This window comes from Arvicola amphibius, chromosome 1, assembly GCF_903992535.2.
Source record: "Arvicola amphibius chromosome 1, mArvAmp1.2, whole genome shotgun sequence".
NCBI classification, from domain to species: Eukaryota; Metazoa; Chordata; class Mammalia; order Rodentia; family Cricetidae; genus Arvicola; species Arvicola amphibius.
The window spans coordinates 124,244,588-124,272,076 of NC_052047.1; the positions used below are offsets into that span (position 1 = coordinate 124,244,588).

The window sequence follows — 27,489 nt, forward strand, 5'->3', positions numbered from 1 at the left end:
AATGAATAATCATCGATAACAGTAAACTTTGTAGTCATGTTAGATTTTCTAGATATATATATATTTCAATTAGATAGACATTCCTAATATCTTTCAAAGACTACAGAATATTCCACTTAAATGTTTTAATAACTTAAGGCTTTTTATGACAATGAGACACGTCTGCTCCTGGCAGCACCAATCTACTTCAAGAAGATGATGGGTATCGAAGAGGATCCTTATGGAGTTTGATAGCAATTTGCGCAAGAAACTGCTCTTGCCTGGACTGTTGGCATAAACTGGACACAAAGAACCCACAGAGAGAGGACTACTGAACTTGCCTAAATGTGAGATAATTCTTTGGGGCTCCTGACTCATGAAAGAGTCTGCGAGACATTCTACAGGACACAACAGATACTCACTGAACTGCCTTTGAAATTTCCTGCTTCATGGAAATGTCTGCTGGATACTTATGGGCCTGTAGGCCAAAGATGGATGCCCCAACGGTACAAAAGAACTTTGGATGACGGTCCAGGTAGCAAGATGTCTCTGTGATTTCTAGAGTTTTGTAAGTTGCTTACTTCTCATTTACTTAGGTAATATTATATCCTTCTAGAATCTTTGATGGAGTTGAAGAATAGATAGTTATAGTTGTTTTCCTTTGTTATGATAAAAGATAAAATGGATATAAATATTGTAACTGTAATTCTTACTTGATAACTGTTTTGTTATGTAATTTTGCTATGTTAAAGTTAAAGCCTTTTTTTGTTTAAACAGAAAAAGGGGAAATGATGTAGGTGTGTCTTCTATCTATCTGATGATTTCATTGGTTAATTAATAAAGAAACTGCCTGGCCCGTTTGATAGACCGGCCCTTAGGTGGGTGGACTAGACAGAACAGGGAAAAGGAAGTGAGGTAGACGGCTCAGACAATTGCCCTGCCTCTACAACCAGATGCGATGAAGCCAGCCACCAGGTCAGACATGCTGAATCTTTCCGGGTAAGACACCATTCATGGTGTTACACAGATTACTCGATATGGGTTAGTGAAGATGTGAGTAAGAGGCTGAAACTAATGAGCCAGGCAGTGTTTAAAAGAATACAATTTGTGTGTTGTTATTTCGGGGCATAAGCTAGCCGGTGGCTGGGAGCCGGTTGGGATGAAAGGCAGGCCGTTCCGCAGCTCCTCGCTACAATCTACTTTTTTTTTTTTTTTTTTTTTTGAGACAGGTTCTTTCACTGGCCTGTATCTTGCCAATTAGTTAGCTTGGCTGACTAGTGAGCCCCAGGATCTTTGCCTTCCCAAAGCTAGATTTACAACTCTGTCACTATGTCATTGTCCCCCCTGGTAATTGATGTCAGGTACATGCAAGTACTTTACTGAGTTATCTTCCACAGCCTTTAAGTAATTCTTATTATTGAAATGACCTGAACAGACTGGGGGAAAAAAAAACAGCCAAGCAGGATGTATCAAAATAAATATTTATTAACATTTACTGTTTATGTACACCTATAATAGCAAATGTGCAAATATGGGCTTAAAACCATAACACCAAAACAAACATAAGCAAATATTATCAGTAGTGCCACCATCAGGCAATCATGTTAAATGTCTTTTAGATATTGTATTCTTTTTCAAAAAACTATTCAGAGGCAAAATACCCAGGAAACTTTTGCCTCTTAACTTAAAAGTAGCGGTATATGAATATATTTCCATCTTTTTGTCCAGCTAGCAAGTGAGAATCTGTAACTGACCACTTAACCAAAGACCAATTCTGATTAGAGACAGGGGGGAGGAGAGCAGTGCAGTGCCCCAGCGTCAAGTCCCAAATGGCAATCGTCCCAGAAGTCAGGACTGCTGCTGCGACATGATCCTTCACATCCCCTTCCAGGAGCCTGAGACAAAGGAAGAGACAATTCAGATCTCACATCAAAGGCTTTAAAAAGGGCCCTGAGAGAGAGAGTTCTGCAAGAAAGAAAGGTGCTTCACTGAACATTCATGTTTAATGTCTGGAAACCACATGATAGAAAGAAAAATGACTATTGAAAGTCTGTGGTGGCGCAGGCCTTTAATCCCAGCACTTGGGAGGCAGAAGCAGGCAGATCCCTGTGAGTTTGAGGCTAACCTGGTGGTCTACAGAGTAAGTTCCAAAACAGCCAGGACTACACAGAGAAATCCTGTCTTAAAAAGCAAAACAACAAAACAAAAAAAGCTTTGAAGGAGTGCAGGGGCTGGAGAGGTGGCTCAGCAGTTAAGAGAACTGGTTGGGCTGCTCTACCAAAGGAATATAGTTGGACTCTCAGCACTGATGGCCATCCTAACTCCAGTTCCAGGGAATCTGACATCTGGCCTCTGTGGGCATTGTTTATACCAGGTACAGAGACATATATCCGGGATGGATGTACACATACATTAAAGATATAAAAACAAAGCAAACCCCCGCCCCCCATCCCAAACTTTGGGAAGTGGAGGAGATGGCTCGTTCCATCTAGTCTGTTGTTGCACTGCACCACAAGGAAGGAGAGAAAACACTTATGAGTCTTTAATAAATCACCACATAAGCAGCTATTGATCAGACTTGGGAGCCTTGTTTTTCCTGGAAGCCCTAAGCAGGGGCAGGAGTGAGACCATAAATACACTGTGCCAAGTTACAACCACCTTCCTTTTTCACCAATCAGGATTCAGGGATTAGAGGCTCTCCTTATCTGTCCTGTCATTATCAACCAGCACAGAATGTTCAACCAATTAGCTACATTTGTTCTTTCTGTTAGGAACAGCCACAATGTCTTAGAGAACTAAGGGGCAAGTTTCTATTGTTTAAGGAGTAGGTGGGCCAGCCATTGGAAAGGTCTCAGCTCCCAGAGGGTCTGGGAACCTGAACTTTATTTCACCCTAGAGGTAAGATGGAGTCTGAAGTCAAACTGGCAGTACTTAGGCCAAGGTGCCTCTCTCTGCTCCCTTCAGGCTCAAACGCTGAAAAGTATTAGCTGCTTTCCCAGAAGGTCTAGGTTTGACTTCCATCACCCACATGGTACCTCACTATTATCTTTAAGTTCAGTCCTATTTAATCCCATACTGATAGGACATCAGGAAATAGGGAGACTAAAATTTAGTCAACTCCAGGAAGCATTCTCTTCATTCCTGCTACCCTCAGTAATGATTTTTTAAAAAAAATTTATTTATTAATATTATTTGTTATTTTTCTGAGACAGGGTCTCTCTTTGTAGTCCTGGCTGTCCTGGAACTTGCTATATAGCCAAGACTGACCTCAAACTCACAGATATATTCCTGTTTCTGACTCCCAGTGGGATTAAAGACATGCACCATCGTATTTATTTATTTACTGTATACTTGTATTATTGCAGTGCATTTATGTATTGTCAGAAATTATATTTATTACCATGTGTAAGATGTGTGCCTGTGAATACAGCTGCACAGATACATGCCACAAAAGTCATGTGGAGGTTAGAGGACAAGTTTTAGGAGTTAGTTCTTTCTTTCCACCATGGATTCCTGGGATCAAATTCAGGTAACCAGGTTTGTAGCCACTGAGCCATCTCCCCAGCTCAGTGGTAGAGATCCTGAACCCAGGGCATCAGACACACTAGGCAAGTCAGAACACACACACTGAGTAACTCAACAGCCTTTAGCATCTCATGTATCTAATAACACAAAAGTACCGGTTTTGTATCTGCAGTGTCTTCCAAAACACCCCACCCTTGAACAGCAGTCATACACTTACCTTCCAGCTTGCCCTTGAGGAAGGCAGCACAGCAGAACACCCACACTCTGAGCTGTCTTAGGGTTAATCACCAGAAGCTGAAACACGGGGCTTCCAAAGGCCTGGCTCTCTTTGGCACAAGGATGACTCAGAACAACAAATAGGAGCCCCTGATGTAGGAGAGAAGTAACCACTCAGACCATCAAGAGAATGTTCGGGGGTGGTGACAAAAGCAAAGCAGAAGGAATGATCACCAGACTCTTCAATGTGAGGGACGTAACCACTGCCTCCCTTTGTCCATGCAGCAGATACTGACAGCATCTCCACAGTGGACCTCTGCATCCTAGGCCAGTCCTGCCATCCTGAATCCAGCTGACTCAGTTTCCTTACTTTAGCTATACTTCGTGCCAACCATTTAGGAAAAGGCTGGCACAGGGAAGGAGGCCATAGAGACATAGCATACTGGAAGTGACCCATTAAAGACCCTTGTTTAACAGGACACCAACTAGTAGTAATTAGTATATATCAAACTGATCAGTTAAATGAAAAACAGGTAAATTCTAGAAACAAATTCAACCTTCTTAAAAGATTATAAAAGCCAGATTCAGCCAGATTTTGTGACAGCCTGATCTACATATTGAATTCAGGATCAATCAGAACTATCTTGTGATTTTTTTCCCTTTTCCTTTTTAAGTAGTTGGGTATTTTAAAAATATGAATAAAATTCACAGCTTAGAATGTGCGTCTTTATATCATACAGGTAGAAAATGAGACAAGTAATCACATACACCTATTTTTATTCATAAACTTCAAAAAGAGCAAACAGGTTAGGAATGCAGCTCAGTCAATAGAGTGTCTATCATGAGCTAGTAATCCCAGCACTGGAGAGGTAGAAGCAGGGGGATCATAGCTCAAGGTCATTTTATTCAATACACGGGGAGTTTCAGGCCAGCCTAGGCTACAAGAGACTCTGTCTCCAAACAAAGAGAAGCAAAACACACTGTCATCCAATTTGACAACTGCTCTACCACTGCTCTCACTAGTGAGAGCAACAGAGGGTACAAATAAAGCACCCCACCAAGCACCCCGGATCACTACTCACCATCTCAGAATAGGCTCTGTGACAGACTGAAGCTTGGTAAGAGTCGTCAATGTGCACCTTTTTCAGGAGTTGGCCAGTTTTTAAGTTCCTTAGACATCAAAATAAATGAGATGATTATATTCTTTCAGTGAAATGATTTTCACGTCGTACACTTTTCTCCACTGTTTGAAATAAGGCACCACTAATGCAGCTTAGGCTGCCCTCAAACGTGAGCTCTTTGGGCCTCACAGTCTCTCAATGCAGGTATGGCAGGCCTGCAACACCATGCCTGGTTCCTCATTTGTTACAAACTATTTTGGGAGATGGAAAAAAAAAAAAAAAAAAAAAAAGGGGACAGAGCATTGTATTTTTGTTTAGCCACACTTTATATACAACTTTTTGATTTTTGAGATAAGGTCTCACTAAGTGGCCCTGGCTAGTCTAGAATTTTCTATGTAGGTCAAGCTGGCCTCAAATTCACACCTGCCTCTACCTCCTGAATGCTGGGATTAAGGACATTCACCACTATGCACAGCATTTTATACACCCTTATTAAAAGTTCAATGACAGGTTAACTTTGCCAAGAATTGAAGTTGATACTTGGGTGAACTCTGCTGCACCACCGTGGATAATCTCTCTACAATCTACTCAGCCTATTCCACCATCTCCCTGTGTTTGGAATTAAGCCAGCTACAAGTAACACCACTCGACATTATGACTTTTCTCCCCCAACCCACCCCTTGGCCAGATGGTGGTGGTACACACCTTTAATCCCAGCACTTGGGAGGCAAAGGCAAGCAGATCTTTTTGAGTTTGAGGCCAGCTTGATCTACAAAGCAAGTTACAGGAATGCCAATGCTACACAGAGAAACTCTGTCTCAAAAAACTAAATAAAGTTGTATTTATGTGTATGCCTGCTTGTCTGTATTTATGACACTTGCATGCAGTGCCAGCAGAGGCCAGAAGAGGGCATTGGATCCATTGGAAGAGGAGTTACAGGCAGCTGTGCACTTCCTGACTGGAGTGATCTATAAGAGTTATGTCTCCAGTTTGTGTTCACTCTTGTTATGCTAATATTTCCCACTGAGAATGACCACATTACCAAATTACACTTTTAAAAAATTTATAGCTATGTCTGTATTTTACTTATTCATATCAGTGCTAGTCCAAAATAATGGCATGAGCACAGATTCAACACAATGCCCATCAAAATCGCAAAAAAAATTCTTCAAAGACCTTGAAAGAATGGTATTCAACTTCATATGGAAAAGCAAAAAACTCAGGATACCCAAAACAATCCTGTACAACAAAATAACTTCTGGAGGCATCACAATCCAGGACTTCAAACTCTACTACAGAGCTACAGTACTGAAAACAGCCTGATATTGGCATAAGAACAGACAGGAGGACCAATGGAACTGAATAGAAGACCTGGATATCAATCCACACGTCTTCTGATCTTTGATAAAGAAGTAAAAAATATCAAATGGAAAAAAGAAAAGTATATTTAACAAGTGGTGCTGGCATAACTGGATATCAAGATGTAGAAAAATGAAAATAGATCCATATCTATCACCATGCATAAACTCAAGTCCAAATGGGTTAAAGACCTCAACAGACAGCCAACCACACTGAACCTTATAGAAGAGAAAGTGGGAAGAACACTTGAACGCATTGGCACAGGAACCACTTCCTAAATAGAACCCCAGCAGCACAGACACTGAGAGAAATAATCAACAAATGGGACCTCTTGAAACTGAAAAGCTCTGTAAAGCAAAAAACACGGTCAACAAGACAAAATGGCAGCCTACAGAATGAGAAAAGAGCTTCACTAACCCCACATCAGACAGAAGTCTGATCTTCAAAATATACAAAGAACTCAAGAAATTGGACATCAAAAGATCACATAACCCAATAAAAAAAATGGAGTACAGACCTAAACAGAGAATTTTCAACAGAGGAATCTAAAATGGCTGAAAGACACTTAAGGAAATGTTCAACATCCTTAGTTATCAGAGAAATGCAAATCAAAACAACTCTGAGATTCCATCTTACAACTGAAAGAATGGCCAAGATCAAAAACACTGATGACAACTTATGCTGGAGAGGTTGTGGGGAAAAGGGGACACTCCTGCATTGCTGGTGGGAATGCAAGCTGGTACAGCCTCTTTGGATGTCAGTGTGGCGATTTCTCAAAAAATTAGAAAACAACCTTCCTCAAGACCCAGTAATACCACTTTTGGGTATATATCCAAAGGATGCTCAATAATGCCACAAGGACATGTGCTCAACTATGTTCATAGCAGCATTGTTTGTCATAGCCAGAACCTGGAAACAACCTAAATGCCCCTTGACCGAAGAGTGGATAAGGAAAATGTGGTACATTTACACAATGGAGTACTTACTACACAGAGGAAATAAATAACAGCTTGAATTTTGCAGGAAAATGGATGGAGCTAGAAAACATTATTTGAGTGAGGTAACCCAGACACAGAAAGACAATTATCACATGTACTCACTCATAGGTGTTTTTTAAAAAAAATATTCATTTATTCATTCATTCATTCATTCATTCATTCATTCATTCATTCATTTATTATGTATACAATATTCTGTCTGTGTGTATTTCTGCAGGCCAGAAGAGGGCACCAGACCTCATTACAGATGGTTGTGACCCACCATGTGGTTGCTGGGAATTAAACTCAGGACCTTTGGAAGAGCAGGCAATGCTCTTACTGAGCCATCTCTCCAGCACCCTCATAGGTGTTTTTTTTTTTTTTTTTTTTTAACGTAAAGCAAAGAACACAATCCCAGAGAGACAACAATGAGGACACTAAGAGAGACTTAGACAGATCTAATCTACATGGGAAGTAGAAAATAGAAAAAGACAAGATCTCCTGAGTAAATTGGGAACATGGGAACTTTCGGGGAGGGGAGATGCAGGGAGGGGAGCAGAGAAAAATGTAGAGCTCAATAAAAATAAAAAAGATTTATTTTTCACATATCTGGGTTTATTTTCTTGGCAAGACAAGGACAAAGCTTCTGAGAAGAGAAAAGAGAAAACTGCAGTCATGTTGCAGTCTCTTTCTCTGAGGTAGGAACTTTCCATGTATCCAGTTGTGATCAAATTAGCATTTCCCCTCAATCTCCTGTTTTCTTGGATTACAGCTATGTAGCACCATACCCTGCCCACGCCCAGCATATCTAACCTTCACCACTCTATACAAACAGAAGCATATTTGCATATACAGATGAGTTCTAGAGTGAAAGCTTACCAGATCACAATGTTGTTCACAGTAGTGGTGCCAAGCAGAGCATCCTGTATCCCTTGGACTTCAGCAAAAGTCAGTATAGTCTCATCAGGGGGCATCAAAAGCTGTTCATCTTTGCTACTGTTTTTAAAACAGCACTGAAAATCACTTTTTGAGCCAAAACAGTTTCTAAGTATTCCTATACATTAATGGTCTATGTACAATAAACATTAAACAAACAGCAGAAAAAAGTTGTAACGAGAAGACATGTGTTCTACATTTTCCATGATGAGTACATTTTCTTACCTCATGACTTCCTGGAGAAATTATTTAGCTTATAGACATTCTGCTTAAATCTATTCTTTTCCATTCCTACCTCAATGAATGTAGTACCAATTATGCAGGTGACCTACCCTGAAAACTGACATTATTGTGGCCTCCTCTTGAGGAACTCATCGAGTACGTTTAGTGACTCTGTAGGCTCATTTCTCACAAACTTGTCTTCTTTCCTTGTCCACCAACACATTCCTGGGGATTGTTTGATTTGAGCCAGAGTCATGTGTTCAGATGATTGGACAGGACTCACTATACACCCCAGCTGACCTAAACTCACATCAATTCTCCCAAATGCTGGAATTAGAGGTGTGTACCACCACGGGTGGTTCACTTTATTAATTTAAGGAATCACTTGTCTCTTGCCTAGATTAGCATGTCAGTTCAGGGGTAACTATGACAAATAATATGCTTGCCTTCAGTTATTAGGAATAACAAAATAGTAAGTAAAGCAGGATACTTTTTAAAAATATTTATTTATTTATTATGTATACAATATTCTGTCTGTGTGTATGCCTGCAGGCCAGAAAAAGGCACCAGACTCCACTAGATGGTTGTGAGCCACCATGTGGTTGCTGGGAATTGAACTCAGGACCTTTGGAAGAGCAGGCAATGCTCTTAACCTCTGAGCCATCTCTCCAGCCCAGGATATTCTTAATATTGTCCAGGGTTCAATCCCCAGGACTAAAGTAAACAAAGTAGGAAAAAAGTGCTTGCTATGATAGGATATGTTTGTGCAGGCTCCCATGTGCTATTGAACAAGCATGCAGGTCTGGAGCATGAGTGGCTTAGAGCTTGCTACTCATGGTCAGTGGGCAACGAATGTGAAAGAGTATGTGGTACAAGGCACTTCTAATACTTAAGGGACATACACAAGTTTCAAAGAAAGCCAAAGAGAGAGCAAGCTACATTTGCTGAGCTTCTCCACTCCAGAGGCTTCTGTCTCTTTAAGCCTGCTTGTTGGTTAAAATGTGGCATCGAAACCATGATTGCTACATGTGGTAGTTTGAATGTAATTAGCCCCCACAAGCTCATAGAGGTGGTACTATTCGGAGGTGTGGCTTTGTCAGAATGGGTATGGCCTTACTGGAGGAAGTCTGTCACTATGGGGGCAGGCTTTGAGGTTTCCTTTGTTCAGGAAACCTAGTGTCTTAGTCAAATTACTATTGCCTGCAAGATGTAGGACTCTCAGCTACTACTCCAGCACCAAGTTTGCCTGCATGCCACCATGCTCCCTGTCATGATGATAATGGATATAACCTCTAAAACTATAAGCCACCCCAATTAAATGTTTTCCTTATAAGAGTTGCCGTAGTCTTGGTCTCTTTGCGGCTACAGAAACCCTAATAAGGCACTATTAGACCTATACCATAGAAAAATCAGGATCCTAGCCATCTCCTTTCCCTGAAGCCTGGGGAAAATGCCTCTTTACAAAACAGTGAAGACCAACCAATGCTTTTCTTACCTTCCATCTTCGGTAAATGTCATGATTTGTACTTGTTGACTGCAAAAGGTTCCAATGCTACTAACCAGTCTTCTCTTTGTCAGGCCAAGCACAGCTTTTATATTTCCAGATTTCAGTAGTACTTGCTTTTCACTTTCATCCCCAGAGGAACACAGCAATGCCCTAAACAACAACAACAACAAAAGACAAATGGGGAGAAGCCAGGACCAACAGTGAGCTATAAGGAAATGAGCACAAATTCTAAATACCAACTTCAAAGATGTCAGTCCACACGTGGTTTAAGGATTGTAGTGTGTGGGGATGCACATACAGGTGGATATAAATCCTGGTGCCTAAAGGGCAGAAGAGGGCTTAGAGTCTCTCAGAGCTGGAACTACAGGTGTCTGAAGAGCATCTGGCTTATTATTTGGGTGCTATATTCTGAACTGCTAAGCCATCTCTCCAGCCGCTAGAATTTTTTAAGACAAAGTTTCACTATGCAGCCTTGACAGGTTCTGAACTTGCTATGTAGATCAGGGTAGCCTCAAACTCAAAAGAGATTTGTCTGCTTCTGCATCCTAAGTACTAAGATTAAAAGCTTGTGCTACCTTGCTCAGCTAGATTAAAACAAACAACAACAAAAAACAAAAGCAAAATACAAAATAAACAAAAAACCCACAGATCTTCTTTTAGAAATAAATTCAGATTCCCTTTTTAAATTTTTTGAAACAATGATTTATGTAGTCCAGGCTGCATTAAACCTCACAATCCTCCCTCAGCTTCACAAGCGTTAGGAGTGTTGTGTGTCACCATGCCTGGAGCTACCTTTCTCTCTCTCATTTATTTTTAATTTATATGTGTTAGTGTTTTGCCTGCCAGCATGTCTATGTGACAGTGTTGGATCCCCTGGAACTGGAACTACAGACAGGTGTGAGCTGCTATGTGGGTGCTGAGAACTGAACCCAGGTCCTCTGCAAGAACAGTCAGTGCTCTTAATCACTGAGCCACCACCTTTTAAAACTTTTAAAACTGGATCTCTTTTAAAACTAAAAAAAGTGACTTTCATTTTCAGTTACATATATTTGTGTGCCTGTGTGTGGTATATGCACCTGAGAAGCCAGAAGAGGGAGTCAGATTCTCTCAAGCTGGAGATATAAGTGGTTGTTAAGCTGCCCCACAAGGTGCTAAAAACTGAACATGGGTTCTCTTGTAATAGCAGTGTGAACTGTTCACGGCTAAGTCATCTTTCCTGCCCCAAGATTCTTCCTCCTCTTCCTCCTCCTCCCTCCCTCCCTCCCTCTCTCCCTCTCCCCCCCCCCCTCACCTTTTTTTTGCTTTTTGTTTTTCGAGACAGGGTTTCTCTGTAGCTTTGGAGCCTGTCCTGGAACTAGCTCTTGTAGACCAGGCTGGTCTTGAACCTACAGATATCCACCTGCCTCTGCCTCCCGAGTGCTGGGATTAAAGGCGTGCTTTTATTTGCATTTTTATGTGTATATAAGTTTATGTGCACAACGCACACACAGGCGCCCAGAGGCCAGAAGAGGGTCATAGGTAGCTGTGAACGTCCATGTGGGGCCTGGGAACCAAACCCCAACCTTCTCAGAGTAGTAAGCATTGGTACCCACTGAGCCATCTTTCCAACCCATTTGTTTGTTTGTCTTATGTAGGCCTTGAACTTCCTCTGTAGCTAAGGATGATGATGACCTCTAACTCTTGATCCTCCAGCCTCAATTTTGCAAATGCTAAGATTACAGAAAAACAAAAAAGATTTAGCTGGGCATGGTGTCACATACATGCCTCTAATCCCAGCACTTGGTGGGCAGAGGCAGACAGATCTCTTTGAGTTCAAGGCCAACCTGGTCTACAAAGCAAGTTCCAGGATGTCCAGGGTTACACAGAGAAACCCTGTCTCTAAAAACCAAATAACAACAACAACAACTTATTTTATGGTTATGTACCAAGTATATATATATGTATATGCACCATATGTGTATAGGTGCCTGGAGAGGCCAGAAGAGTGTGTCAAAGCCCCTGGAATTGGAGTTGAAGGGTAGCTGTGAGCTACCAAGTACAGGTATTGGGAACCCAACCTGGATCATCTGCAAGAGCAGCAAGTGGCCCTCAACACTGAGCTATCTCTCCAGCTTTGAAAACGCAGAGTTTTTTTTTTTTTTTTCTTTTTTTTTTAAGACACCCTGCTTTTAAGACTTACGAAAGGTCGGAATGACTCAAAATAATCTGAAAATAAGAAAGATAAAGATGGCCGAGTGTGAGAGCAAGAGATCACGTGTGGAGTCTTGAGAAACTGCATACCTGATTTCTCTGATTTCCAAATTTCCCAAAGCTACACATATAAGATTGTAAACATCAGGCACTGGAACTATTTGTAATACTGGAACCTACATAAAGCAAAATTATACTCAGTCATTTATAGTTTCATGAATAGCTTACAAAAATTTATCACATTTTTCTTTATGTTATTGCAACTGAGCATAGGGTCTTTCTTATGCGAGGCAAACACTTTATAAGCAAGCTGTAGCCCTGGCCTTTTTACGTTGTATTTGAGGTCTTATTAAGCTGTTTAGGTTGGCCCTGAACTTGGGATCCTTCGCCAAATCATATTCTCTTTAATTCTCATGCTATCAGATTTCCAACATTCAAACCAATGTGAAGGTTCAGAAAAATCTTGTCACTTACAATTCCCATTTGGCATTTATGTGTGTGTGTGTTTTGAGACAATGTCTCACTATGTAGCCCTGATTGACCAGAACTCAAGGTGACCATTCTAATTAGTGAGTTCTAAGACATGAAGAGACCTCATTTCAAAAAGCAAGATGGACAGCTCATGAGAACTGACCCATGTGACACACACGTGATGCTGTCCTCTGGTTTGCACATACGTGTACTTGAAACTGAATACATAGGTGCATTACCTGCACACATAAATATACAGGAAAAAAGGGAGGGAGGGAGGAAAACTCATTCATGTTTAGAGGTTGGATGTGAAGTTCAATGGCATATCATGAGCTTATTAGCATGAATAAGGTCCTGGGTGTAATCCTCAGAGTAAAATGATTTTTAGTCACTGTGGAGAAAGATGTTCATTGTTACCTCTATGCAAAGCCCAGTGTTCAAAGCTGTGGGCATAGGAAGAACAAGGAAAGAACACGAGTACATATAAAGAATGTATACAGGCATATGGTATGTGCCTATAACCCCAGTACATGACAGATAGAGGCAGGAGGGGCAGGAGTTTAAGGTAAGCTTTACTACATGGGGAACTCCAGGCCAATCTGGACTATATGAGACCCTGTCTCAGTACTTTCCTCTCCCCCCAAAAAAAGGATAGAAAGAAGTAAATGTTCATATGGATTTATAAATCTTAAATATAGGGGTTGGGAAGATCGTTCAGCAGGTAAAAATACTTGCTGTACAAGCCTGGTGACCCGAGTTCAATCCTGGGTGTTGGCACTGAAAGGAGAGAATGATTCCTGAAAGTTGTCTTCTGACTTCGAAACACATGCTGTGGCATGCACATACCCACGCACGCATAGATGTGTATACACATACACACGTACGCATGCGCGCGCGCACACACAATAATAATAATAATAATAATAGCAATGACAATAATAGTATTTCTAATTGTAACTATGTTAAGAGGTGTATGAAGATGAATAAAGATAATATATAGAAAACAGAATAATGTTTTGAAGAGGAAGAAACACAGCTATCAGCAGTTTAGACGGTAGAATAGACACAAATGCAAGCTTCCCAGAAGACCCACTGCAGAACTCCACTTGCATGTGTGCACGATGAAACAATGTATGATGCTAACTGTAACATGAATTCTAGTTGGTACTAATAATAAAAACCCAGAATCAGATTATGGGGGTTAATGCTGAAGATCAGAGACACTAGAGTTCTTTTACCTCTACCAATGCTCAGACTGAAGGGGCGATCCTGTCCTCAGACTGCATCTTTAGGCTCCATCTGTCTCCACCAAACCTCAGATTGCACTGAGCTCCTGTCTCCTTTCACCTTAATCATCTCTCCCCACCCAGTCATATCCCTTCCTGTCTCCACCTCCCTAGTGCTAGGATTAAAGGTGTGGGATCCCAAGTGCTGGGATCACCTTTGTGTGAGCTCTGTTTCTCTTTTAGACAGATTCGATCTTGTGGTTTAGCTCCGCACTCTGATCTTCAGGCAAGCTTTATTTATTAAAACATAAATAAAATATCACTAAAGCTATACTGGCATGAGATGGTGAGCATGTGGTGCTCAGTGTAAACTTTCATAATAAATGCTCGAACATGAGTCTGCAATGAGTAGTCACAGACTAAGCTGTCCATCCACACCGTAAATCTCCCTTTCAGTCTAAAGACTGGACATACCTCTGTGAAGTGCCAGGTATGAACTTTTTCCCACTGCAAAGTATCCAAAGGTTTCCAAAGAGAAACTACATCTTCACAGGCAGTTACGATACATGGCTCCTTAGCACAAGCTCTGTCCCACCACACAGCACTCACATCTACAGAACAGGAACTGGAAGGATTCTGTCCCAGAAGGATAAGTTATGTTAAAATTCTGCTTAGTGGAAAGAGTAAGTACGAAAAGGATGAGTTACAAAAATGAGAAGTACCAGCTAAGTCATATGAAAGTTTTATGCAGGTTCTAAGAAAGAGCTTTATAAATTTTATGTCACAAAACAAACAAAAACCCAAAATCATCTACCAGATTTACAGCATGATAAATGTAAAAATGTCTTGACTCCAGAACTAAATTGACTATGTTCAATTCTATAACAGAATATATTCCGATTTAGCCACAAAAAAAGAGAGCTCACAAGAAACTTACCTATTTGGAAATTAAACGTCCTGATGAACAACTCAGGAGTTAAACTATATACCAAAGGCTTTTGTTAAAAGACAGGGTCTCGCTGAGCAGCCTTGGCTGAACTAGAACTTGAAAGGTAGATCAGGCTGGCCTCCCAGGTGCTGGGATTGCAGGCATGCACCACTATACCCACTTCACTATGCCATTTTTGATTAGGATAAGGAGAGTACTGTGTCAAAACCCACAATCATGGTACAAACGGTCTTTTTCAGAAAAAATAAAACAGATTGCATACAATCTAAGAAGTTAATAAAAAAACCAAACAAAACAATGAGAACAAAGTAAAAACAATGAATGAACCAGGTGTGATCGTGCACAGCTGTAATTCCGGTACCAGAAAAAAGAGGCACAAGGACCCTGAGTTTAAGGCCAGCTTGAGCTACACACTACTCCACCTCTAAAGCAAAACAAAAATCAGTATAATCAAGAGCTATATGCTTTTGAAAACAATCATGAACAAAAAAGACAAAATTTTAACATCTGATGCAAGAGGAAATTACTTTCAGAAATAGGGGAATAAGGATAGAGGATATGCCTTATTTGGCAAAGTACTTATCTATTGCATACAAAGCCCTGGGTTCAATTCCCAGCACCCAACAAACTGGGCATGAAGAAATATATTGTAGTTCTAGCACACCCACAACTTGGAAGGTAGGAGTAGAAAGGTCAGAAGTTTAAGACCATCCTCAGCTGAATTGGGTCAGCCTTGTATACTTCAGTCCCTGACTCAAATAAATTTAAAAAATAGGAGAATAGCTGGATGATGGTAGTGTACGCCTTTAATCCTAGCACTCGGAAGGCAAAGGCAGGTGAATCTCTGTGAGTTTGAGGTCAGCCTGTTCAGAGCAAGTTCCAAGACAGGCTCCAAAGCTACACAGAGAAACCCTGAATTGAAAAACCGAGGGGGGGGGGGGAGAGAATGAAATAAACATGGTGACACACGTCTTTAATCCTAGAACTTAAAGAGGCAGAGGCACGCGGATCTATGAGTTTGAGGCCAGCCTGGTCTACCAAGTTCCAGGACTGCCATGGCTACACAGAGAAATCTTGTCTCCAAAAACCAAAAAGAACTGTAATCTTTCTTAAAAAAAAATGTATGTATGTATGTATGTATGTATGTATGTATGTATGTATGTATACAATATTCTGTGTGTATGCCTGCCGGCCAGAAGAGGGCAGCAAACCCCTTACAGATGGTTGTGAGCCACCATGTGGTTCCTGGGAATTGAACTCAGGACCTTTGGAAGAGCAGGCAATGCTCCTAACCTCTGAGCCATCTCTCCAGCCCAAGAACTGTAATCTTTAACATATACATTTGAAAATATGAACAAAATGATAAATTCCATCAGAATTTAAGACATTTAAATTGACCTGAGTTGAGGACACCAGGCGAACACGATCCTCGGAATCAACTAAGTAGGACTCATAGGGGCTCACAGAGACTGAAGTGATAGTCATGGACCTTATATGGGTCTGTGCTAGGTCATCTGCATGTATGTTATGGTGTGTAGTTTGGTGTACTTGTGAGACTCCTAATTCTGACCTATCTCTGACCCCTCTGTCTGCTCTTGGGATCCTTTTCCTCCTACTCAGCTGCCTTGATATGAGGGCTTGTGCCTAGTCTTATGGTAACTGTTATGCTGTGCTCTGTTGATATCCCTGGGAGGCCTGCTCTTTTCTGAAGGGAAAGAGAGGAGGATGGCATCTGGGAGATGGGAAGAGAGTTTGGGAGGAGTGGAGGGAAGGGCAACTGAAGTTGGGATGTAATGTATGAGAGAGAAGAATGAATAAATAGATACAAACATACTCATGTATATAAAATTGACCTGAGAACAGCTTTGACATAGAGCATAGGTGCTACTCCTATGTACCTGCTACAGAAAAGGAACCTGGAGCCCAGTGGTTAATCTGCCAGTAATTGGCAGCAGCACTTCTGCGAGTTTGAAGTTTTTCCTCTATACTATTGATTTCCAACTGGGAAAGACTCCACACCCTCATCTCCATCTCCAAGAACACTCAACAATATCGGAAGACATTTTTGGACGCGGTAATAAACTTATGAGGATGGCCTTGAACTCAGAGACCCTTCGGCCTCCACCACATGAGTGCTGGGATTAAAGGCGTGCACCACCATTACTCAGGGGGATTACCCTTATCTGGAGACCAATTTGACCTTGAAACTGATAGGAAGCCCACACAGGCCTCAAACTCAAGGTCTACTGTCTATGGTGTGCCACTTAACTGCACGACCCACTTTCTTATAAATCGTTAAGTGATTCTTGAAGAATATTACAGCAGGAGAGCCATGAATGATTCCTCTCTCCCACCCTCCTCCTCGTTAAAACATCTGATTTAAATAAATTACTCAGCTCATTTAAATAAACTTAAATTCATTTTTACAAATTAAGGCAAGTGTGGTGGAATATGCCTTTAATCCCAGCACAGTACTTGGAAGGCAGAGGCAAGTAGATCTCTAAGGCCAGCCCATAGGAAGACCCGATCTCAAAAAACAGAAAGTTGTTCTTGGGAATAAGTTGGTGTATAAATTTCAGAAAGATAACTCAAAACATAACTACAACTAAATACTATGGTAAACTATTAAAATCTGCTTTTCTGTATCTGTTTCTCAATACATTTAATAACAAACAAGAAATTAAGACAGCTCAATTCTTTCCAACCTTCTTATCAACTCAAAACAGGATATTCTTCTGACCTTGAACTTTGAGACTAACTGTAGGCTGCTTGGGTTCCAGGTGTCCTGAGCAGGGAGGCCTGCAACGTCAGTCTGTGAAGACAAATTACACCCTGAGTTTACTTCCGTGAGGCCCGCCTTTCTTACCAGTCAGCAGCACAGCTTCCTCAGATGTCACCTCTACTAACAACACCAAGGCAAATGTGACTACCTCACTGATGACAAAGACAATAGGACCCTCCGTGTATTTTTAAAATACGCAATTTAGGGTGCTGGAGAGATGGCTCAGCAGTTAGGAGCACTGGCTGCTCTTCCAGAGGACCTGGGTTCAATTCCCAGCAACCACATGCCAGCTCACAACTGTCTGTGATTCTAGTTCCAGAGGACCCAACATCCTCATACAGACATATACGCAGGCAGAACACCAATGCACATAAAATAAAAATAAAGATTATTAAAGAAATACATAATTTAATCAGACTTATTTTTCCTAGAATGAGCATAATATTTACAATGAAGTCATTTCAAACAAACATAGCAAAAAATCTTTATCAATACTGAGAGGCCGATGGTGAGAAAGTCATGCTGTCCATATTCACTAAGACATTTCATCCTTTCAGAGAAAATTTCATAAAGGAAACGATTGTACCTGTTCAATGGAATGTTCATGTAACTCGAGGCATGCATTTCCACAGAGCTGATTTTCTCTGAAAGTGAATGACTCATTGGGTAAAGGTGTTGCTTGGGGGCCAGATTCACTGTCACAGGTAGGTTGTCCTTGCCTACCTGACACATGCAGGTTGGTATCCAGTTCTGGTGAGCTGACTGAACTGTTGCATTGTTTATTGCTATTAGCAAGACTGTTTTTGTCTCCCAAGTGAGAAGGTCGGGATGTAGAGCATGTCTGTCCAACTTCAACGGTTACAATCTCACTGGTGGCTTGGGAAGCAAAAGCTGGAGTCGTGCCTAAGATGGGGAACGCAGGTGAACACAGGTAGGCAGTAGATCTGCCACTATGGTTAGGTGCAGCTGTATCTGTAGGAGTGAAAAGCACTGCGGATGAAGAAAGGCCCTTGCTCATAGGCAGCTGTTTCAGGGTTGGCCCTGGACGGTGTGCTTCTGATGGAGCGGTGAGTTCCTCTACCAAGTCCTCCACTTCTGAATCTATTTGCAGTGCCTCCAGAGTGGCACAATTTCCTTTCCTAGAAAGTCTCTTTCCAAAGGTTTTGGAGTCAGGAGACTCAATCAGTTTTTCTGAGTAGGACTTCAATTTTTCGAGCTTAAGAGGTCCAAAGTCTTCATCAGGTAACTCAAAGTCTGTGATATTGAGAAAAGACAGGTTGCCTTAAAATTCAGATTTTGTTCTCATGGTACAAGCATATCATTACTCCAAAATAATAAGTGTTATTATTATTCTAGTGTAGATATGTATACTTTCACATGTGTATGTTCACATGCATGCAGAGACCAGAGGTCTCTACCTCTCTTAGGACAAGGTCACTCACTGAGCCTGGAGCTGGTAAGTTCAGTTAGCCTAGCTGGCCAGCAAGCTATTCAGCCACAAAAAGGAGTGAAACAGCGTGGACATAATGCTGTTTTTTTATTTTTTAATATTTATGTATTTATTATGTATACAGTGTTCTGCCTGCATGTGTGCCTGAATGCCACTAGAGGGTACCAAATCTCATTATAGATGGTTGTGAGCCACCATGTAGTTGCTGGGAATCGAACTCAGGATCTCTGTAAGAGTAGCCAGTGCTCTTAACCACTGAGCCATCTCTCCAACTCCTGGACATAATGCTAAGTAAAAACAAATAGATGCAAAATGCAAAGGTCATCTAACACATAATTCCATTTATCTGAAGTATCTAGAATGCTACTTATCCCCCAGATATGATGCAGTAGATTGGTAGTTAGTTGTATATGGACTGGGAATGAAATAGAAAGCAGGTGCTTAGCGGGTGTGGGCTTCCCTGTAGAATGATGAAATGTTTCTGGACTAGAGATGGCAACTGTGTAAAACAGTAAACCAGTAAAAATCAGTAAATGGATTGCTCACTTAACAACAATTAACTTTATGTTATATGAATGTCACCTCTAGTTAAATTTGTTTTGAGGCAGAGTTTCTGTGTAAAATCCTGGAACTCACTCTGTAGACCAGGGTGGCCTCAAATTCAGAAATCCACCTGCCTCTGACCCCCAAATGCTGGAATTAAAAGTGTGTGCTACCACACCCAGCTCTAGAAAGTTTTTAATTCTCAAAGACTAATACTGTTTATTATCTTATCATCTTTAGTAAAACCGTGTCTCTGGGACTGGAGAGAACGGTTCAGAACACGCACTTTGGGGCTGGAGCAATAGCTCAGAGATGAAGAATGTTTACTGTTCTTTTAAAGGACTCACAACGACCACCTCTGGGTTGTGCCGGCACTTGCACTCACATGCACAGACAAATACACATACACACAGTTGAAAATAAAATAAATCCAAGGAGCAAGAGAAAAAAAAGAAAAGAATGTGTACTGCTCTTACAAAAGGACAGAGTTTGGTTGCCAGAATGCACATGGAGTAAGCAGCTCATGACTGCCTGTAACTCCAGCTCCAGGGGATCTGACACCTTCTTCAGGTCCCTTCAAGAACTAGTCATATGAACAAACCTACACACATATGCACATAAATAAACAACTTAAAACATCAAACATGTCTCTTCTCTGAACCTGTAAGAAGGCAGCACCAGGCTGGGTGTGATGACACAAGCATTTGGTCTCAACAAAAGCAGAGGCAGGCATACCCTTTAGTATCAGTAATCAAGAGGCAGAGCTAAGAAATTTTTATGAGTCCCAGGGTAGTCTGTTCCACACAACAAATGCCAGGATAGCCAAGGGCTACACAGAAGGACCCTGTCTCAAATTAAAAACCAAAAAAAGGGACAAATAAAAACAAAAAAAAAAACCCAACCCTCAAAACAAACCAAAATCAGAAAGTAGTATCAAATCCTCAGCTGTTTTTTATTGTTATTAAGGAAGGTTTTGCTGCAGGTTTTCTTGCTTTATCTTTGTCATGAATAATGCTTTAAGGACATCTCTAGTAGGGGGCTGGAGAGATGGCTCAGAGGTTAAGAGCACTGGCTGCTCTTCAGAGGTCCTGAGTTCAATTCCCAGCACCCACACAATAGCTCAAAATATCTATGATGAGATCTGGTACCCTCTTCCGGTGTGCAGGCACACATGCAGGCAGAATACTGCATAATAAATAAATAAACAAACAAACAAACAAACAAATCTTTAAAAAAGATCCCTAGTAAATCCAAACTCAAATATGAATAGTAAACAATGGAAACAGAAAGGTTTTTTTTAAGATCCTAAAGGTGTGAGCCACCACCGCCTGGCCAGAAAGGTTTTTAATGTAGCTCACTTTACTAAAATCATAGCAGGGGACTGGGAAGATGGCTCAACTAGTTAAAAGCTCTCCAGCACTGGGACTCACAACTATCTATATCCAATCCCTGGGATCTGACTCCTCTTATGACCAGCACTGGCACTGCATATGCGTGCTTTACAGGCAAACAGGCAGGCCAAACACTCATACACATAAAGGAAAATAAAATCACTGCAGACTATTTTGAATTATATATGTAAAAAAATATCTACCTAGGCAAGGTAGCCCAGCACCTAGGAAGCTGAGGCAGAGGATCTAGTTTGGACTAGATACTGAGAACCTGTCTCCAAATGAAAAGTTTCTAGATTGTTATTGGAGTACACAGTTTTTCTTTTGAGACACTGTCTCACTATATAACACTGGATGTTCTAGAACTCAGAAACATGCCTGCCTCTACTTTATTTGTGATTAATGGTATGCAATACCATACCGGGCCTTTTCTTCTTAAAATTTTTTATCATTGATTTAGAGAAGGAAAAGAGCCATGCTTACTATTTTAAAATGAAAGAATTATAGGTCATAAACCAACACCTATGCTCAATGTCTGCCTGTTTATGTACAAAGTTTTATGAGAACATGCTAAGTTACATATTGTCTACTGCACCACAGCAGAATAGGTGAGAAAATGACAAGCAAAATAGTCACCATCTATATTTGCAGGCATTGCTCATCCCCTATTTAAAGCTGTAGTGATCCTGTACTTTCTGTTGTTTGTCAGATATGATTGACTTCTGAGAAGATGAATAAAAAGCTTGTTATATTCTTGCCTACTATTCTAAGTAATCTTATATTCTACAGACCACAACAGTATGTTATCTGCAAAAGTTCTCAGGCTTTCTATTACATGATGGAGTTTTTTCTGTAGTTTTATCTAGTACATATTTCATTTTACTTCAAAATACCTATATTAGATTCTACCCATGGAAAGACTGTGCTGTACTTAATAGGTATTAGTTTGAGTGAGCACCCAACGTACTTCACTTGCTGTGTGAGTGTTTCAAACCTATCACTAAACTCTGGTGCCACTGTCAGGTTTCAGTCTCAGGCCTACAGTCTAACGTCAGTGCACCCTCTCTCACTTCCTCAACTGAAGTGCTGATGAAAAGGTCTACCCTGTATAATGCAGTGAGGATTCAGGAGTTCCTAGTGCACAGCAGTTTCAAGTACCAGGTACACAGTGATGATTAGTTGTCACACCAACCACCATCAAACACAACCCAATTTATAGTCAACTTCTTCTTACCATGAATAGTTACTTTTCCACTCTGCCACTTACGCTTGGTGAATCTGCCCTTGGGCATGTTAAGACCCAGTATGTGGCAAGGAGGGAAAAGCAGCTGACAACGATCCAGTGTGGAGACTCGGTCTGATTTTCGCTTTCCTCTGTGTCCTCTGCCAGGTGTAGTAGCTTTCCTAGACTGGCTGTCAGCCTCAGCGGATTCTGTGGGAGAGCTGACCTCAGCTGACAAGATTAGTTGCTGAGAGGGACTTCCTGACCTGGACCGTCCTGTGCATGCATCCAACATACTACTTTCACTGTGGTCAGTTTCTTCACCGGAGAGGACTACATTCTTAGTTGCTTTATTTTTGTTTTTAAGCCCTTTCTTCTTGACACCCAAGTGACTTTGAATTACAGCTTCCAGAGCTATTTTTCTCTGACAGTCTGACATACGACGGGTAGTTCTAACATAGTATTCTGCGGGAAACAGAAGGCCTTCAAGCATTGTGTAAGAATGCATTTGACTTTCTGTGGAGGGAGGAGAGACTGCCGCTGGGCTGAGGTTCTTAGATGAGCCTAGAATTTCATCTTCCTCAAGATTCTCATTTCTACCGTCAACAGTGTTACCGGGAGATTTTAAAGATTTAAAGTTTTGGGTAGTATTTGCTGGCAAGTTACTGTGAGTGAGATCATTTATAGAACATGTATCACTTGCCTCTGAATTAGGACTTCCTGGCAGCTGATCACTGGCACTCACAGCTTTATTTACTATGGGGTTACCGGTAAATACAGTCGTTTTTCTGCCTTGTGCCTCCACATTTATGGATGAAGCTGGGCCCTGAGTAGCAATTTTGCAGTAACCATTAGGAGATGTAGGTTCAAGCTGTTGACTATGATTGTTGTCTGACACAGTACATGAAGGGACTGTAGTCTCCATGGAGACATTATTTCCTCTTACGGGTGTATCAATATCCCTTTCCGATTTGCCAGATGGTGGAATTAATACACCCTCTCCATCAATTTCTGTATCAAGGGCTGAAGGGTCAGGAGTTTTAGACTTCAGACTTAAAAGGTGATTCTCTTTAGGCACTGGGGTCCTAGGACTTTTGCTGCTGCTGTCTTCCTGTGTCTTCCGTTGTTTGTCAGGGAGTATGAGAGAATTAATGCCAAGGAAATGTTCTTTCTCCTGTGAAACAGATGTTTTCTTCCACTGCTGCTGTGTTCTCCCTGGCAGTGCATTCCGCTCTTTCTTACCATCGGGACTACTGATGACATGCAAAAATTGTTCTTGGATGTCACCTGCTCTTTGTGCACATACACCTTCTTGGCCATTTTTATGGTTAAAGGACTGAGGTTCAACATCGAGTATCACAGAGATGTTTTCTCCAGTTTCCTCATCAAGATGGTTGATTTGTAATGTATCACAAGGAGAGCCTTCATTTATAGATTCTGAGGGAGAAAGTATGTATATATGAAACTCAATTAAGTCTAGTCCCCAGGTAGAGCTGCAAGAGAATCAAAAACAGACTCACACAGAAACATATACATAGCCATTCATGTAGCATTATTTTTACAGTCAAAGAGTGGCACTGGGCATGGTAGCCCAGGCTATCTAAGCACGAGTGAGGGTGAAGCAGAAGGATTGCCATGAGTGTGAAACCAATGTGGGAAACATAAGTACCAGGCCATCTAGGGCTATGTGGCAGGATACCACAGAAAAAATCATAACTAAAAATAAATTAAAAATAACAAAGTTAAAAAGAAAAAAAATAAATAAATATAAATAAAAGTCATTTTTCCAATACTAATTCATTGACTGTAGTTCCTAAAATTTGAGAAAAAGAGCAACTAAATAGACAATCCAACTTAAGACACAGGGTATTGCTTGAATTGTATAACATATCAATTTTGTATTATTTAAGAAGTCTACTGTTTATTATCCATGGGCTGTGAAAAATAACATCAGCCAACTGGGGAATGCATACAAAGTGAGTGTAAGTGAACAGGCTAATTTACCAGAGCGGCTTAGCTGTGGGGAGGCTTCCTGATGGGGCACACAATCTTCTATTGCTTTCTTAGAGTTCTTAACCTTCTCAGCTCTTTTGGCACGCTAGAGAAAACAAAAGCAGCCCAAGAAATCAATTCTCCTTAAAGTTTTATTACTGTCAGAACCTTTCTTCCCATTATGTGTGGTGGTACACACCTGTAATCCTAGAACCCAGGCCATAGCAGGATTGTGGGTTTATTTTTATTATATTTTTATTTATTGCGTATGTGCGTGCACACATACACTCGAATATCCCTGTGCTTTAGCGCTCACTGGAAGTCAAAAGACAACTTTCCTAACACCACATTGGTCGCAGGCACTGAGCTCACTTTGTCAACCTTGGCAGCAAAAATGACCTCTGAGCCATCTTGCTGACCCCAGGTTTATGAGCTTAAGTCCACAATGGACTACATAATGAGGCCCTGTTTCAAAACCAAAAACCAAACCACAACATCTTTTACATAGTTTGTACAACACCTTAATTTGCAGAATATGACTCACTCACCTTAAGACGAGCAAGTGTCTTGCTGTATTCCTTTTTCAAAAATGCTAATTTTTCCTTCAACTGGAAGAAAAACACGAACAATTCTGAGCAGTGGAGAGGAGGAACCAGAGAGAAAGGAAGTAGTACCTAGCAGGCCTGACGAGGGTGGTGTTCAGTGTGCAGTCGCTCAGCAGCATCCCTCCTGTTAGACTCAGCACAGGGAAGGGCAGTTTCCCCAAACAGATCTTTTCCTTTCCCAGTTCCTACAGAGTATCAAGCTCTGAGATTTCCTGTCACTTGGAGCAACTCATCCCTTTCAGTTCCTATGGATTCCACAAGCCTCAATTTGCAGGGTTACTTCCCTGGAGTAGATTTTTAGGTTATTGCTCAAACTGTTTAGACACTCTCCCATTCCTCTGTGCTCACCTCAAAATTTTCTACACTACATATGATGGTGTCCATTTCCTTCTGTCTCCCAGTCACTTTGAGAAACAGGGAGGGATTGCTACCACAGTCAATCAACCAACGAATGCTTTCTATCTATTAATGCCTCAGGAACTTACAATTATTAACACCTATCCCTCCCCCAGTGATACACACAGAGCCAGTTATCTATCTCTGGTGCTTGAGGCACAAGGTGATTAAGATGATTTATTTGTAGTGAGGGAAGCAGACTGTAAGCAAGACAACAGATAAGACTTCACCTGGTAACAGATACCTAGATCAACCTGGGTGATATGAGTAACTAGCTTCCTGAAGGTACTACTTCAGGGAATGTAGTCTTGGAGGCATTTCTGAGGGTGACCATTTGCACCTAGGTCTGAAGGAAGGAACTAATCTTGGGGGAATGGAGGAATTGCAGTTATTTTAACCACCACGAGCAGGAAAGCTTCATAGTGGATCAGGTTTGTGTGTTTGAAAATAATACAGAAGAAAGCCAGTGAAAGTGGCAGGAACTGTCACTGCTGAGTTTCCAGCAAGGCAAACAGCAAGCATTCCACAAAGCTTTTGTAAATAAATTTCATTAGACTATGCCAAGTTATTAATCTCTCAAAGTTTAGATTCTTTGTCTTGGCTTCTGTGGTTGAAACCATTCTCTCAGCAGCAAAGCCACCGTCATCTTTCTGCCCTTTAGGAACCTTAAACTGGTATCCATCCATCTTTCAGACAATGTAGGGCTGGAGATGCATCTCCCTTGGTGGATTGCTCATCAGGCACGGCAAAGTCCTGGCTCTGATCCTCAGCACTGCATAGCCCCAGGTGTGTGGTGAACACCTGTAACCCCAGCACTTGGGAGGTAGAGAGGAAGATCAGGAGTCTAGGTCATCCTTAGCTACCTAGGAAGTGCAAGACTAGCTTGGGATAGGAGACCCCCTTTTAACAACAACAACCTCGCAAACAAAAGAGCAGCCAACAAAGGTTGAAAACAATGCTAAGTTTTCTGCATTAATCACTTCCCCCTGCTCAGTTTCCAGAGCAGGGTGTGGACTCCAGCACTACAGTCACTCCAGTCCCCATCCATTTTCACACGATGATAACAGGAACTGCTGATACTTTCGTAATGTGCTTCAGTTGGTTCTAAGGATTTTTGTGACTTTAATGTCCATTACCTCGAATACACTCACAATGACCCTAACAAACAGACTGTATATAACCACCCTCACTTTCCAGATATGTAAAATGAACACAGAATAAGCATTTCTCCAGGATGCTGCCATTTATAACTGCTCCATTCAACACCCATAGGAAGGGCCTGGAGCAGCTGTTCTTAACCTCTGCATGAAGACCCCTGGGTGGTGGAATGACTCCTTTATAGGGGTCGCCTAAGGCCACCGGAAAACACATATTTACATTATGATCCATAACAGTAGCAAAGTTACAGTTATGAAGTAGCAACAAAAACAATTTCGTGGTTGGTGGTCATCACAGTATGAGGAACTACATTAAAGGGTCACAGCATTAGGAAAGCTGAGAACCACTGTCCTAGAGTCTGTGCCCTCAATCTTATCAATACGTGGGACTTATCTTGTTTACTTGTAAACGATCTTTATCACTGGTAGAAGGTTAAGACAGGACAGGAGGCCAAATTGAATTCTATTTTGCGTAGCAAGCACAAGAACCTACAATCTTTAAGTCTTGTAGAAGAGTAACATATTGTATCCTAATGAAATGAGAGCACTTCGAAACAGACTACTATATTACACTGATATGCATACACACATAACTCATTATAGGTAATATTTATATTTCTCCTTCCCATCGTCCTGGTCCAACATGGGTCTTAAACACAGAGAGAAACAGAAGATGCAGAACCAGCCAGAGCACACACTGTGAACACCTCCCTCTCCAATACTACTTACTACTTTTGGAGGTCAAGACCCACTCACACTGCAAGCAGCACGAAAATGTCTGTATGTACAAGACTGTTGGAAGACGTCAGGGGGCACGAGTGGGAGAGGCGGAGGGTGTCAAGGGGGACTTTAGGTTTTACACCTAATCCTTATGCAAGTTATGTACCGCTAATTTGCATTTGAAGCTTCGCCACGTGAGCAATGAGTGCACTAGTCTCAATGACTTCTCGTATGGAGGGCAGGCCGGAGGACATTGCCTCCTTCGGATTCAGGAACCAGGCTTGAAGTCTTGGGACGCGGGGTTAGAACCCTGGGTCACCCTTCCCGCAACCTGAGCACCTTTTCCTTCTCCGCACAGCTGAGAGACTTCCCGGAAAGCTCTTCCATCCGGATGGGAGCCGAGCGCAGGGAGCAGCCGTCGGCAGCCTGAGGCCTGTGGTCAAGCGGACCCCGCCGGGCCTTCCTGGACCCAGGAGGAATCCCGGGGAGGAACGAGGACTTTGCCTGCTCCCTGCGCGTGACTAGCGGGCCCACCTGGATCCCGCGCGCTCCC

General features: G+C 41.6%; 1 protein-coding gene across 4 annotated transcripts; it reads right to left on the reverse strand.

The window, feature by feature from the left end:
- Nucleotides 1-1,502: 1,502 nt before the first annotated feature.
- On the reverse strand, nucleotides 1,503-27,456 carry Palb2 (partner and localizer of BRCA2). 4 transcript variants are annotated; one of them, XM_038345788.1, is made up of 13 exons: nucleotides 27,276-27,456; nucleotides 24,607-24,666; nucleotides 24,071-24,164; nucleotides 22,079-23,503; nucleotides 18,047-18,714; nucleotides 17,419-17,490; nucleotides 14,204-14,365; nucleotides 12,123-12,208; nucleotides 9,831-9,992; nucleotides 8,057-8,173; nucleotides 4,803-4,890; nucleotides 3,722-3,870; nucleotides 1,503-1,874 (listed from the first exon to the last, which is right to left on the reverse strand). In XM_038345788.1, the coding sequence occupies exons 1-13, from the start codon at nucleotides 27,321-27,323 to the stop codon at nucleotides 1,664-1,666; spliced, it is 3,342 nt and encodes a 1,113-aa protein (XP_038201716.1). In that variant the 5' UTR covers nucleotides 27,324-27,456; the 3' UTR covers nucleotides 1,503-1,663. The 4 variants fall into 4 exon arrangements, with proteins under 4 accessions (XP_038201716.1, XP_038201725.1, XP_038201733.1 ...); XM_038345797.1 differs by lacking the exon at nucleotides 17,419-17,490; XM_038345814.1 differs by lacking the exons at nucleotides 1,503-1,874; nucleotides 3,722-3,870 and adding an exon at nucleotides 3,908-4,672 and having other exon boundaries at nucleotides 4,806-4,890.
- Nucleotides 27,457-27,489: the final 33 nt, after the last annotated feature.

Excerpts from the sequence above, each read along its gene's own strand:
- Palb2 (XM_038345788.1), bottom strand. The coding sequence starts at position 27,323 with ATGGAAGAGCTTTCCGGGAAGTCTCTCAGCTGTGCGGAGAAGGAAAAG. Across the intron at positions 8,174-9,830 it reads ACATTTACCGAAGATGGAAG|TAGCAAAGATGAACAGCTTT; the intron begins GTAAGAAAAGCA and ends TTTTAAAAACAG. Across the intron at positions 3,871-4,802 it reads ACAGAGCCTATTCTGAGATG|GGGCTCCTATTTGTTGTTCT; the intron begins GTGAGTAGTGAT and ends CTCCTACATCAG.